The 12,861-nt window shown below is 41.2% G+C and overlaps 3 protein-coding genes across 5 annotated transcripts in view; 1 reads left to right on the top strand and 2 right to left on the bottom strand.

Annotated features, from left to right (window-relative positions):
* LOC112806790 (uncharacterized) overlaps nucleotides 1-12,861 on the top strand; it is a 909,505-nt gene that overhangs the window by 260,877 nt on the left and 635,767 nt on the right. The window lies entirely within an intron of this gene.
* Nucleotides 1-12,861, bottom strand: part of LOC112806785 (KRAB domain-containing protein 5-like) — a 441,696-nt gene that overhangs the window by 188,660 nt on the left and 240,175 nt on the right. The window lies entirely within an intron of this gene.
* LOC112806561 (uncharacterized) overlaps nucleotides 1-12,861 on the bottom strand; it is a 116,095-nt gene that overhangs the window by 96,918 nt on the left and 6,316 nt on the right. For 2 of the 3 annotated variants that reach the window (XR_012377036.1, XM_073889086.1), the window contains exons 2-3: nucleotides 11,942-12,068; nucleotides 11,130-11,225 (exon numbers count right to left, since the gene is read on the bottom strand). Coding sequence is in view for 1 of the 3 variants with exons in the window: in XM_073889086.1 (XP_073745187.1) it covers nucleotides 11,130-11,225; nucleotides 11,942-12,068 (223 nt within the window). In the remaining 2 variants the exon portion in view is untranslated. The remainder of the gene's footprint in view (nucleotides 1-11,129; nucleotides 11,226-11,941; nucleotides 12,069-12,861) is intronic. The other variant, XM_073889088.1, reaches the window with a different exon arrangement.

Below are 12,861 nucleotides of genomic sequence, written 5' to 3'. Positions count from 1 at the left end.
TTGTAAGGTTTCTCTCCCGTATGGATTCGCTTATGTCTATTTACTGATGAGCAGACCTTAAAGGTTTTACCACATTCTTCGCATCTGTACGGTTTCTCTCCAGTATGCATCCCCTGATGTTGAGGTAGGGCTGAGTGCCAGTCAAAGTCTTTGCCACATTCCTTAAAAATGTAACTTTTCTCTCCAGTATGGATTGTCTTAGGTATATTTAGTCCTGATGACTGACTTAACATGTTCCCAGGTTTTTCGCATCCAAATGGGTTTTTTCCCACATGAATTCTCTGATGGTCACCAACATTGGAGGACTGGTTAAGAGTATTCACATATTTATTATACGGATTCTCTCCCGTATTCATACTCTTATGTATAATAAGGTTAGAGTTTTGATAAAAGACTTCCCCACATTTATTACATTCATAATGGTTTCCTGGAAAATGAGTCCTCCGATGTTTATCAACATTTGAGCTCTGCTTAAATGTTTCCCCAGATTCAATGCATTGAGCAATTCTGTCTCCACTGAAAATGCTCTGGTAATTCTGTAGGGTCGACTCCTCGGTGAAGGACCTCTCAAATGGATCCCACTTAGCACTTTGTTCTTCATTTTTAAATTTCTGATTTTCAGAAATATTTGACTGAACAGTCAATCCAATCCTTTTGTCAGAACGGTTCAAATAATCACTTTCAGCATGGACTAGGTAACTTTCCAGATTTTCCAAACCGTCTTTCCCTAAATATGTATGTTTGAATATTTGATTTGAGATTTTACTTGCAGAATCACTCTGGTTTTTGGAAACAGCTGACTTAAAAGGGGAGGTTTTCCAAAATGTTTTATATCGTTCACCATTTTGGGCAGTGAGATTCTTATTATGGGCAGTTGTCTGAGTCTGGATATGTCCTTCATGATATCTTTGATACCCTTCACTCTTCCCATCATTGTCCCGGTCTATCATTAAGTGTAAATCCTCAATGTCACTATTTTTGTGTCTACCCATTGACACTTTTTGGAAAGAAGCTTCTATGCTCGGCTTTGGCATGAAGCTCTGGATGTCATGTGAAGATATGGCTGAAAGATATCAAATAAGAGAAAAGTAAAATCATTCCACTTACTACTCTCAGATGAATATGCTGACAGCTTCTAATATACAACCTGAAAATCAGTCAGAGAACATCAGCAAGATGGCTGAGAAGGAATCATCAGGACTTCATTCCTGCGTGGACACATAAACTTGCACACAACATACTGACCACATAGCCTAACATACAGTTCTATAGTCTTGTCATGCTGGAGCACACATCACTTTCCTATACCTCAAAAAAATCAGGAAAAGTCCCCTACGGGCCCAAAATTTGCAGCTGGGAGGAAATTTAAACATACAACAGAAACGAACAAAATAGGAAATAGCAAAAATAGGAAAATACCGACAATTGGGAGAGTTGGTTTTCAGGAAAGATCAACAAAAATTAACAGACCCCTAACAAAATCAAGTAATAATGAAAGAAGACCTGAAGCCTCGGTGGCTCAGTTGGTTAAGGATCTGCCTTCAGCTCAGGTCATGATCCCAGGGTCCTAGGATCGGGTCCCACATGGGGCTCCCTGCTTAAGGGGGAGGCTGCTTCTCCCTCTTCCTCTGCCCCTCCCCCCTGCTTGTGCGCTCTCTCTCTCAAATAAATAAAATCTTAAAAAAAGAAAAAGAATGAAAGACCAACGAAAATCAGAAGTGAAGAAGTGAAAGCAGACGGTATAACTGATACCACAGAAATACAAATAGGCAGTGACAATGGATAATTATATACCAAGAAATAGATACCAAAAATGTGTACAAATTTCAAAAAAGATGTAAGCGACCTGGCAGACCCCATCAAGAAGAAATATTTAAAAATTCACAACTGATCTACAACTACTAATTAGATTGAAAAAGTAATTTAAAAACTCCCAACCAAGAAAAGTCTTGCGCCAGATGAATTCACTGGATAATTCAGAGATTTGATGAGAAAGTACTTCAAATCTCTTCCCACATTTTTAGAGAGTGAACAGAAGGGAAATTATCAAAACACTTTCTGTGACACCAGCATTACTAGGTGATCAAAGACAAGGGAAGACACTACAAGCAGAGAAGGTGACAAACTACTACCTGTAGTCACACAAAGTCCACAACAAAATAAAGCAAACTGAATCAAAAGCACATTTTACCATTCTACAACATAATTAACAGGAAATTCTTCCTGGAATTTGAGGGTGTTTTAACATATGGAAAACTATAAATTTAAGACTCCACATTAATGAAGATCAAAAATGACATACTGATACAGAACAAGAATATGAGCATACTGGACAACGTTTCATTATTAAAAATACTCAATAAAGTATTTATACTTTATAGAAGGAAACCACCTCAACCTAAAAAAGGCCATATAGGTATGAAAAGCTGAAATCTAATATACTTATAGTAAGACTATAAGCTTCTCCTATATGATCAGAAACAAGGTAATGAAGGGACTTCACTTTCAGTCAACACAGTTAATGAATATTCTAGTCTGAACAAATGGTTAAGAAAAATACATAAATGGAATCCAAACTGGAAAAGAAAATGGAAATTTATCTGTTTACAGATGATATGATCTATACGATCTACCCCTAAAGAATCCTTATTTTTTTGATATTTTGTTGGTCATCACTAGTATTATTTATTTCCGCTAATTTTTTCAATTAGACACTCCATTTTCAATTTTTTTCTGCTATAAATGTTTGAGTTAAGTTGCTTTTCTCAACTTTTTTTTCTCTTTTTTTTTTCCTTAAAAGTAGGTTCCATGCCTAGCATGGAGCCTAACCAGCTCACCCAGTCCTGAACCCAAGACCCTGAGATCAAGACCTGAGCTGAGATCAAGAGTCAGATGCTTAACCGACCGAGCCACCCAGGCGCCCCCAACTTTTCTTCTTAACATCATAAGACAAGGAACTAGAAAAAGAAGAAACTTAGCTGAAATTCAGTAGAGGAAGGAAAAAACAAAGAAATACCAGAAATAAATAAACCAGAGACTAATAAATAATAACATTGAAATTAATGCCCAGATTGTCCAAAAAATAAACAAAAATTTAACTATATTAACTAAGAATAAAAGAGAAGTCTCAAAAATCAAAATGAGAAATGGAAGAGAAAACACAGCAGATAACTACAGAAATATATAGCGTGATAACGTTAGATTGCTACACACAATCATATACTAACAAATCAGGTAACTTAAAAAACCCCCAGATAATTCCTAAAAATACGTAAGTTACCAAGATCGAAATATAAATCTTAAACCCAAGAAATAGGAGATCTTCTCCAACCAGGAACAAGAATGAAAGTTGAATGTGGAATAAAAAAAACTCCCAGCACAGAAAAGACCAGGACGACATACCTTCATTGGTTAATTCTATCAAACTTAAAAAAAAAAAAAAAAAATTACTGCCAATCTTCATCAACATCTTACAAATGGTGGAATGGTGGGAAAGCATTCAAAATCATTTTATGAGGCCGAGCATTTACCCTGGTACCAAAGCAGGATAAACACAATACAAGAACAAAAAAGGCTAGTTTATTCCATACAGGTGTTGGTAAGTCTGGCTTTCTGTTGATGGCCATTTGCATCAGAAATGTTTCTCCGCTAGCACAGCCATCATCTGGCACAACAGTACTGCAGTACCACTCATCACATCCCCTCTGCTGTATGCTTTGTCCTCACGACTTATTAATTCCACAACTGAAAGCCTGTACCTCCCGTTCCCCTTTACCCAGTTTGCCCATCATCCCTCTCCGTTCCACTCCAGGAAGCGGCAGTTTGTGTTTTTGTTTTATAATGGGTCTGTTTCTGCTTTTTTTGTTGTTGGTTCTTACCATTTATGACAACGTGGAAAGACCTAGGAAAGTATTGTGGTAACGGAGATACGTCGGGCAAGAAGGACAGATACCATATGATTTCATTTATAGGTGCAATCTAGTGAACAAATGAACAAATAAAAGCACAAACAGACCCAGAAATATCCATTTCATTTTGAATAAGGTCCATGGATAATTCCAAGAAGTATAAAAATTCCACGTTCCACACACTGTATAATGGAACTAGTTTGCCTATAACAATTTTCCGCCGATGGCAGAAGACAGGACTCCCAGATTCAAGTCCAGGGATCTTATGGCTCACGGCACATCAAATGGCTTAAGCTTCTTGATCACACTAATTTCACTCGCCAGCTCCCGACCCCCAGCTGACACAGGGAGATGCGGCACATGCAGTGGGTTTGTGTCACATCTTTGAGACCCTGAGCGTAGGAAACTCCAGTATCTTGAAGGAGCATACAGGGTACCTTCCTGAACTTTTGCCATAGAAGGAGACATCTCTGTTTTCCCCTGCAGTAAACAAACCTGTCCTCTACCCAAGGGCAAGATATTATCACTATATTCCAAAGCTTTTTAATACACGCACATCAGAGGAAAGACAACTAAGAATAAGAACTTTCAACACCTCTATCCTTAACACATGGAGAAACTTAAAACCATAGAATTATCTCCCAACAATATCCACCACTCAGTTTGACCCCAGCTTGGCTCCTGCCTCATTTTCCCGTATGTACACCATCTTGTCAAACACTAATTAATCTGACACAAGATCTGGGATAAAATCTACTCAATTTGGGTCACCTGGGTAGCTCAGTCGGTTAAGTGTCTGACTCTTGATCTGGGCTCATGTCATGATCTCAGGGTCATAGGGTCAGGTCCTTCAAAAGACTCCGTGCTCAGTGCGCATCATGAAGGCTGCTTGAGATTCTCTCCCTCTCCCCATCCCACCCACCCCCTGCCATGTGCTCACGCTCTCTCTCCCTGTAAACTAAATGAAAACTTTAAAAATTTTAAAAATCAGTTTACATCAGGAAACATTTTTCAAGGCTGTAATTGGCAAGATACAATGCAGAAGAACTGGGTGAGCTAGAGCATTCACTTCTGCTCTGTCCCTGTGGGTCTGGGTAAACAAATCCCAGTACCCATGACGGTCTACCTTAAATTTCTGTAGTGAACTTCCTAAGGCAGATGTGTGAAGAACACCTCAACTGTGTGAAAGCATCCTATCTACACGTATCTGATGAGAGGATTTTGTACCCCTAACCAAGGCAAAGCAGGTCCTGCAAACAGTGGAATCATGGCTCATGACAGTAACAGGGCTGAGAATTGGGAACCACATAGGAATTAGGGCAGAGGTGTTCACCACCCACCAACAGGGAATATTATAAAGAGCAATGGAGACATAAAAGATGAAGGCGAGGGCGCCTGGGTGGCTCAGTTGGTTAAGCGACTGCCTTCGGCTCAGGTCATGATCCTGCAGTCCCGGGATCGAGTCCCGCATCGGGCTCCCTGCTCGGCGGGGAGTCTGCTTCTCCCTCTGACCCTCCTCCCTCTCATGCTCTCTCTCTCTCATTCTCTCTCTCTCAAATAAATAAAATCTTAAAAAAAAGGAAAGAAAAGAAAAGTGACATTGGGTGTGCGGTCCTGGGAGATGGCTAAATATCACTAGAGGCAGGAAAAGATGGAGACAAATCACAGGAGAAGTCTGCTCCAAGACTGTGGTGATGTTAATCCATGTGAAGAAATGACTAGCTACAGCAAATGAAAAGAAAGCACAATATAGTATTTTTGGAATACACTTCAATTTGTTATCCATATGGGGAAAAAAAGAAAAAGAACAGAAAACCTCAGTCACTACACAAACTAGAGAAGATTGTTTTTTTCTTAATTTATTTACTTGAGAGGAGAGAGAGCAAGAGAGTGGGGGTGGGGAGGCAGAGGCAGAGGGAGACGCAGACCCCCCGCCGAGCAGGGAGCCCGATGCGGGGCTCGATCCCGGGACCCCGAGATCATGACCTGAGCCGAAGGCAGATGCTTAACCGATGGAGCCACCCAGGAGCCACCCAGATGCCCCTGAGAACATTGATTTTTAATACATTTCTGATCGATATTGTAAAGACAATTATGTTTTTAGAAAAACACAAAGGATCCTATCTCTGTGGACTCAGTATATGTGAAAATTTATTTTTTGTGTGAAAACTTCTAAAAATGGTAAAAAAACATCAGCCATAAAGGGTCAAATGGCAAACTGGATTACATTAGGAACTTCTCTGCTTCACAGCTCAAGAGATAGAAATAGAGGTACAGTGAGAGAGGAGACAAAGGACTCATTCTCATAATACATACAGAACCACAAAGCCTGAAGAAAAAAATACCAAAACAGAAAAAACAGTCACAGGAACCCACTAGACACTTTGAAAAAGAGATTATCCAAAGGTTAATGCCCAAATCCAGAGTGGTAAGAAGTAACAACAACAAAAAAGCAAATGAAACCACGACTTTGTGACGTCATATAACAAACAGGAGCCCAATGTCAAAATCACATAAATTACCACATTTTGGAGAGTATGTGGATAAACTAGAAACCCCATACACTGCTGGTTGGTACAAGTGACTGAGGAAGGGCTTGGTCATATCTAGTAAAGCTGAACATACGTAAACATATTTGCCAACAATCCTCCCACATAAATAGCGAGCAGATGTGTGCATGTTCCACTAAAGGACAAATTATAGATTTTACATACCAGTACTATTCATGACAGTCCTCCACTAAGACCTACCCCCCTCCCATTAACACCAGAATGATGTACTCATTTGATATTCACACAATGCAATCGTATCAGTCCATTCTAATGAAGGATGCGCAGTAACATGGAGGAATACAGATCAATTCACAGACAGAATAAAGGCTGAATACAAGAGTTCCCATTGCCTGACTATATTTATATAAAGTACAAAATGAGGACCGCAATCTCTTGCCCTACGTGTTAAGGGAACTTGGGGGAATGTTACTGGAGAGCTTGAGGGGAAGTTTAGAGAACAAGTAATATCGTTTCTTGACCTCAGTGGTTTACAGATATGTGATCAGTCTGTGAAATTCCACGGAGCTGTTCACTTGTGTTCTGTACGTGTGACTTTACTTTAAAAAATATTCAACAGGGGGCACCTGTCTGGCTCAGTTTGTGGAGCAGGCAAGTCTTGACCTAGGGGTTGTGAGTTTGAGCCCTGTGTTGGGGGTAGAGGTTGCTAGGAAATGGGGTCTTAAAAAAAAAAAAAAAAAGATGTTGACCTCCTAATCTTAAAAATAAAAAAATACAATTCAAATAAAAAAAAATACTCAAAAGCAAAGAAATAGATGTATGTGAAGAGTGTCATAAAGTACATATATTGACAAGGTGAAATTAAACGTAGGAAGGGCCAGATTTTCAAAGCATGCTTTAATTTCTAGCTAAAGCAATATGGTATTGAGTATACAACGTTCACAGAAAAAAGAAGGGAATGTAGAATTATTTTCTTAAAATGCATATAGGAAAACACAAGAAAAACATAGGGAGGGTGTTAGGAAAAACACAGAAATGTGGTATATCCAAGCCCTAATATCTCCATTAGAGTATTAAACATAAACCAAATGTTCCTGGTAACACTAAACGTTGCTTCAATACATGCCACTGGAATTTTCCTAGAGATAGAACTAAACCATGAGGATGAAATTGAAAAAAAGAAAACAAAACAATCCGTGATAACCAATCAACCGGCATGGTAAAATAAATATCTTACTGAATAATCTTTAAAACTAAAGGAGTTTGGGGGCGCCTGGTGGCTCAGTTGGGCGTCTGCCTTCGGCTCAGGCTGTGATCCCGGGGTCCTGGGATCGAGCCCCACGTCGGGCTCCCTGCTCGGCGGGAGGCCTGCTTCTCTCTCTCCCACTCCCCCTGCTTGTGTTCCCTCTCTCTCTGTGTCTCTCTCTGTCAGATAAATAAAATCTTAAAAAAAAACAACAACAAAAAACTAAGGGAGTTTGTCACTATTATTAGTAGTGTTATTTTTCAAGATCTAAATGTACATGATTTTGTCTACGGCCATACCACCCTGAACACACCCGATCACGTCTAAATGTACATGATTTCAATAATGTATTTCATGGACGCACATATATAAACATATGCATATGTACACAGGGAAACATTTATTTTTAGCCCATGAGACATAACAAATTTTATCACAGAGGGTTGACATCACATTTAGAATTCTTATTTTCATTTTTTTTTAAGATTTTATTTATTTATTTGAGAGAGAGAGAGAGAGAATGAGAGAGAGAGAGCACATGAGAAGGGGGAGGGTCAGAGGGAGAAGCAGACTCCCTGCCAAACAGGGAGCCCGATGCGGGACTCGATCCAGGGACTCCAGGATCATGACCTGAGCCGAAGGCAGCCGCCCAACCAACTGAGCCACCCAGGCGCCCTCTTATTTTCATTTTTAACTGTCTAAATTTCAGAAATATTTGATTGCTTGATTAATCCAATTTTATATTTGAAATGGTTTGAATGAAGGGCGCCTGGGTGGCTCAGCTGGTTAGGCGACTGCCTTCGGCTCAGGTCGTGATCCTGGAGTCCCGGGATCGAGTCCCGCATCGGGCTCCCTGCTCAGCGGGGAGTCTGCTTCTCCCTCTGATTCTCCTCCCTCTCACGCTCTCTGTCTCTCATTCTTTCTCTCTCCAATAAATAAAATCTTTAAAAAAAAAATGGTTTGAATGATAACTTTCAGCATGGGCTAGGTGACTTTCCAAAATTAACAAATGTCCTTTCAGAAAATACGTATGTTTAAAAAATGGATTTGGGTCCTTGCATTCAAAGACATCGTTCTGCAAATACAACTGACTTAAGGTGGGGTTCTCCCCCAATTGTTTTATATCCTTTATCTCTCTGGCAGTAAAAATTTCATTATGGGTATTTGTCCCAGTTTGGTTATATCCCTTATGACATCCTTCCTGCCCTTCACTACCCCCCCCAACACCTTCACAGTCATTCGTTAAGTATAAATACTCAGGGCCAGTGCTTCCACATCTTCCCGTATCGTTCCATGGAATGAATCTTCTTTGCTTGTCTTTACCAACAAGCTTAAGGTGTTATGGAAAGACACAACTAAAAGATTTAAAATAAGCTATCCCACTTACTGAACTCACATGCATTTATGTTAAAATGCTAATGTGCAAAATTAATACGCATCCTAGGACAGCAACAGAATGGAGAAATAGGAAGCATCAGGACTTTGCTCCTCCATGGGGACAAAAATAGACTAAATTACCTTTTAGAGTGCTCCAGAAGCCAGTTAGGAGAACACAGCATCCCCAGGCAACTACAAATGGTGAAGAGCCACATCAAAGAGACAAGGAAAGTTTGTGACACTTGCCCACAACAGTGGCTCACCTACCCTGACACTCGACGGCAACACGGTGAGAAAACCCTTACCTCTCCTCAGGAGAGAACAAATGAGTTGCCTATATGGTCATGATTTGGATTCTTTGCAGCTGCCTATGGGACTTGCCTCCGTCCTGCGTGACATGGGACACAGAGGGAATGAGACCACCCGCTGAATGCAGTGTGCTGGCTGCTCAAAGGGTGAGCCTTTGTTCAAACAATGAAGAGACAACAGAGCTGAAGACAGAGAGGAAGGTATCATGCATTCTAAAGTAATCCCACTTTCTTAAACTGGGAAATTACGAAAACTCAGACAAGACAAATGCCCAGAACATGCATGACAGGCCCCAGAATTACTATTATTTGTGTACTCCTACTAAAGAAAGCAAGTCCGTAATTCTGGGCCCACCGGCTGTTTTTTAAATTCCCAAATATCAACGGAAGTTCACAAGGCATACAAAGAAATAGAAATAGGTGTTCCAACCAGAGGAATGAAATAAATCTCCCAAATTGGCCCTGAGTTATTAAGAATTATTGTCAACAAACAATTAATTGCCTGACAAAGAATTCTAATAACCATCATAAAGATGCTCATGGAGGAAGAAGAGAAAACAGGTAACTAAGTGGTATCAGGAAAACTATGCATGACCAAAATGTAAACTCAGAGACAGGAAGTATAACAATAATGAACTAGAAATTGGGAGCTGGGGCCCCTGGGTGGCTCAGATGGTTAAGCGTCTGCCTTCGGCTCAGGTCATGATCCCAGGGTCCTGGGATCGAGTCCCAAGGGGCAGGGAGCCTGCTTCTCCCTCTGCCTCCCTCCCGCTCTCTCTCTCTCTCTCTCTCTCTCTCTCTCATGAATAAATAAAGAAAATCTTAAAAAAGAAAATACGGGGATTTTACTAATTATCTACCTCACTTCTTATAAAGCACATGCCCATGTCGTATCAGAAATGTTGATCTGAAACATGAGAGATGAATCTCTCATATAACTAATAAGAAAGTGAAAACAACACATGACAAAGTCAAAAGAATACAAAATTATAAAATGATCCAATTACTAAGAAATAAGGTAACAATTGAGAACTTAATATAGAATGTGAGTTCTAAGGTTGTAAGGTCTAAATGTTCTAGTTCCCCTGTGGCATTAATTCAGGTAGGAATTCTAGGATACAAACAGATACATTACATTATTTCACCACTGAGGAATGGAAAACACAGTGATAATTTCTAATTTCAGTTCATAGAAAAAAATTCACTTTTGAAGTGAAATAAAGGATTAGATTTTCCTATTTTAGGGAAGTGCTTTGTTATCTGATAAATTACTGAGTCTCAATTTTGTACAATTAAAATTAAACCTTCCATAACATTGGAAAGCATAAAACAGAAAACATGGGATGTCTGTCATCAGTGTTCCTGGGATTTCTACACCAAACCCCAATATGTTTACAACCACCCTGACACTTTTCACACGAGGCAAACAGAACTTACAAAGGGCTTAACACTAAGGTCCTCAGATTTATGGAGACTTTCCCAGGGCCCTCACAGCTGTGGAGAAGCTCGCAGATTATGGAGGCCCTCCTGCTTCCAGGAGAGTCCCCTGGCCCTCCCTGCGGATGTGACGGACCATCACTGGAGCGGAAGGAGAATCCCTAGAGAATGTAAGAGCTTGATAATGTTGACTAGCAGGTATCTCTTTGTGAGAGGAAGAAAAATAGGTTTCTCAAGATTATTTGCATTCAAGGAGAGCTACTTAAAACACACTTTAAGGTCAATCTTCCTGCTTCACATTTGGACCTCACCTCTGTCGTCTGCTTCATTCATTCCCACCTACCTCGGGGGATGGCTACTGTCTTCTTTCTCTTCACATCCCAAGGCTCCTTCTTTTGCTCCAAAAAGGAGACCAGGTCTGGCTTTGACACAATGAGACCTGGTTATCAGAAAAAAAGGAATAAATAGGAGTATTGCTGGAGATTTTCAATCCAGTATCATGCTCAGTAGAGAAGACAGGACATTTGTAGCATCTAAAAATGACTTCACGGATGCTCTTGACCAACAGCCCCTTTAGAAGACACAGGAGAGATTTCAAATGTTCACAACCTGACCTCCACCTCCAAGTACTAGACAATAGTGAGTGGAAATTGGAGTAGTAGAAGATGCGGGCAGTACCACGTTTTGCCACTCACTGTTTAGAACTGCCACTCAACTACAGAAATGATGATGTTCCCTTAAGGAAGGAGAAGCTAACGCTGAAAAGGAAGCATCAGGAAGATTTTTCTCTACATCTGCAAACCCCTACTTATTTCCCTTACTGCCTGGATCTGAACTGCATTCATTCAAAGTGGAATCTTCCAAGAGACAGTCTTCAAAGGAAGGAACGAGCGGTGTCTGGGTGGCTCCGTCAGGTGTCTGCCTTCGGCTCAGGTCATGGTCCCGGGGTCCTGGGATCGAGCCCCACATCAGGTTCCCTGCTCAGTGGGGAGCCTGCTTCTCCCTCTCCCTCTGCCCCCTCCCCCTGCTCATGCTCCGCCTCTTGCTCTTTCTCTCTCTCTCAAGTAAATAAATAAAATCTTAAACAAAACAAAAACAAAGAAAGAACAAAACCCTGAGTGTGGTTTGGGGAAGCCTGGCAGGAGTTATTCTCACCCAGGAAGAGGAGGTGTCCGTAGTTCTCTAACATCACATCCCTGTACAGTTCCCGCTGAGTGTGGTTCAGGCATCCCCACTCCTCCTGGGAGAACTCTATGGCCACATCCCTGAATGTCAGCAGTGCCTGCAATAAACACCACAGTGACCGAGTGGCCATTGGTAGAGTTCACAATGGTCCCTAAGATCAAAGAACAAGTTAATGTCACCAGCTAGACCTAAGACCTGACCTGCCCTGCTTACCTGCTTGTACCCTCCGACCTTTGTCCCACATTTTACTTAACCTCTTGTTTCCACCTTATCTTTTACTTTATTCAAACATGTGCAGAGTGTCCTTCCAGGGAAAGAGAAACTATCCAACAAAGGGTACTGACTGCTCTGAGGAAGAGCTGGGGCTGGCCCAGTTTGAGCTTAACTCCCAATGACCCCTAAGCAGATGGCCCACGGAGTCACCCATGGAATGATCTACACTTTCTTTTATCTCATTATAATATTAAAATCTCCACCCGAGGAGGAGGAGCACAAAGCTCATTTACATTAACACAAAGCACGTAGTTAAGTGTCTTTTCTTTTTTTTTCTTTAAGATTTTATTTATTTATTGGACGGAGACACAAAGAGAGAGGGAACACAAGCAGGGGGAGCGGGCTTCTCGTGGAGCAGAGAGCCCGATGGGGGGCTCGATCTCGGCACTCCGGGATCATGACCTGAACCCAAGGCAGACGCTTAACCAACTGAGCCACCCAGGCGCCCCGAGAAGTGTGTTCATGAGGCACTTGTGCCACCTTGTGCCCAGCTCTACATATGACAAGCCTCCGCTTTTTAAATATCCACCCTAGGGGCTCCTGGGTGGCTCACTTGTTAAGTGTCCGCCTTCGGCTCAGGTCATGATCCCGGGGTCCTGGGATCGAGCCCCGCACCG

The sequence above is a fragment of the Callorhinus ursinus genome, unplaced genomic scaffold (assembly GCF_003265705.2).
Source record: "Callorhinus ursinus isolate GAN/ISIS: 27379988/994484 unplaced genomic scaffold, GSC_fseal_2.0 scaffold101, whole genome shotgun sequence".
NCBI lineage: Eukaryota > Metazoa > Chordata > Mammalia > Carnivora > Otariidae > Callorhinus > Callorhinus ursinus.
The sequence above is the reverse complement of the archived record's forward strand: the minus strand, read 5'-3'. Positions and strand labels throughout refer to the sequence as shown.